The 1150-nt window shown below is 33.1% G+C and overlaps 1 protein-coding gene across 1 annotated transcript in view; it reads right to left on the bottom strand.

The window, feature by feature from the left end:
* Positions 1-1150, bottom strand: part of LOC101852227 (sulfotransferase family cytosolic 1B member 1) — a gene marked incomplete at its 5' end in the record, with an annotated part of 17231 nt that overhangs the window by 10774 nt on the left and 5307 nt on the right. Inside the window, 1 exon segment of the mRNA XM_013079546.2 lies at positions 206-306. Within this exon segment, the coding sequence (XP_012935000.1) occupies positions 206-306 (101 nt within the window).

The raw sequence follows: 1150 nt of genomic DNA, 5'->3' as shown, positions 1-1150 counted from the left end.
CTCTCTCTCTCTCTCTCTCTCTCTCTCTCTCTCTCTCTCTCTCCCAACCCAGACACTGTACCAAAACACGCAATCCTAGTAATCAGCCCTCTAGACTGAATATTACGTGAATAGAATCGCCTAGAGGGGTGCGCACACACAAGATATAAACTCATAAATAGGAGTAGACGAACAATAAACACATAAGCACGTGTGTTGAACTCACACTGTGAAGGTCTTCGTAAAAGACAAGATGCACGTTATGTTTTCCCTCTCGCCAAGAGTCGAGCCAGGAATCGACGTGCTTAAACCATGAGTTGTAGGGGACTGAATGGTGATACACACAAAGAAAAAGAAGAATTAAATAAATAAATAAATTCAGGAATTAGATCTATAGAGTTTTCAATTAATTAAAATGTGTAGAGTTTCTAAAAAAAATCAGATTTATAAATTTGTAGGAGACTGCATGGTGGTTTAGACATATAAAAAGAAAGAAGAAAAAAATAATACATTCAGATGTATAGAGTTTAAAGAAAATAACTCAGATGTATACAATTTTAATGTAGGGACTACATGGTGGTACCCGCAAAGAAAAAAGAAGAATAAGATAAATAAATAAATTCAGATTCTAAGAGGTTTTTAAAAAATTCATTCAGTTTTAAAGAGTTTCTGAAATAAAATCTCAGATTTATAGCGTTGTAGGAGACTGCAAGGTGGGCTTCCGCAAAGAAAAAGAAGAATAAGAGAGATGCATAAATTCAGTTCAGTAGAGGTTTTAAAAAATTATTTTAGATTTACAGTCTTTTAATGATTCAGACTTATATAGTTATAGAGAACTACGCTATTACTTCAGAGAAAAACAATACTTTTTTTTCTTTTTAAAATTTGACTTACAGACTTATAAAGATATACTCAGATTTATCGAGTTTAAAAAATACATTCAGATTTGTAGAGTTGCAGGGCACTGTCCCGTCGTTGAAAAGACAAACAAGAAGTCTTTGAATAAATTCGGATTGATAGTATCAGCAGTGATGACAGTCTCATATATTACATATGTAATAGTAGTAGCAGTAGCAGTAGTAGTAGTAGTAGTAGTAGTAGTAGTAGTAGTAGTAGTAGTAGTAGTAGTAGTAGTAGTAGTAGTAGTAGTAGTAGTAGTAGTAGTAGTAGA

Source organism: Aplysia californica, unplaced genomic scaffold (assembly GCF_000002075.1).
Source record: "Aplysia californica isolate F4 #8 unplaced genomic scaffold, AplCal3.0 scaffold00055, whole genome shotgun sequence".
Taxonomy (NCBI): Eukaryota; Metazoa; Mollusca; class Gastropoda; order Aplysiida; family Aplysiidae; genus Aplysia; species Aplysia californica.
Note: the sequence above shows the minus strand (reverse complement) of the source record. Positions and strands in the feature narration are given on the sequence as shown.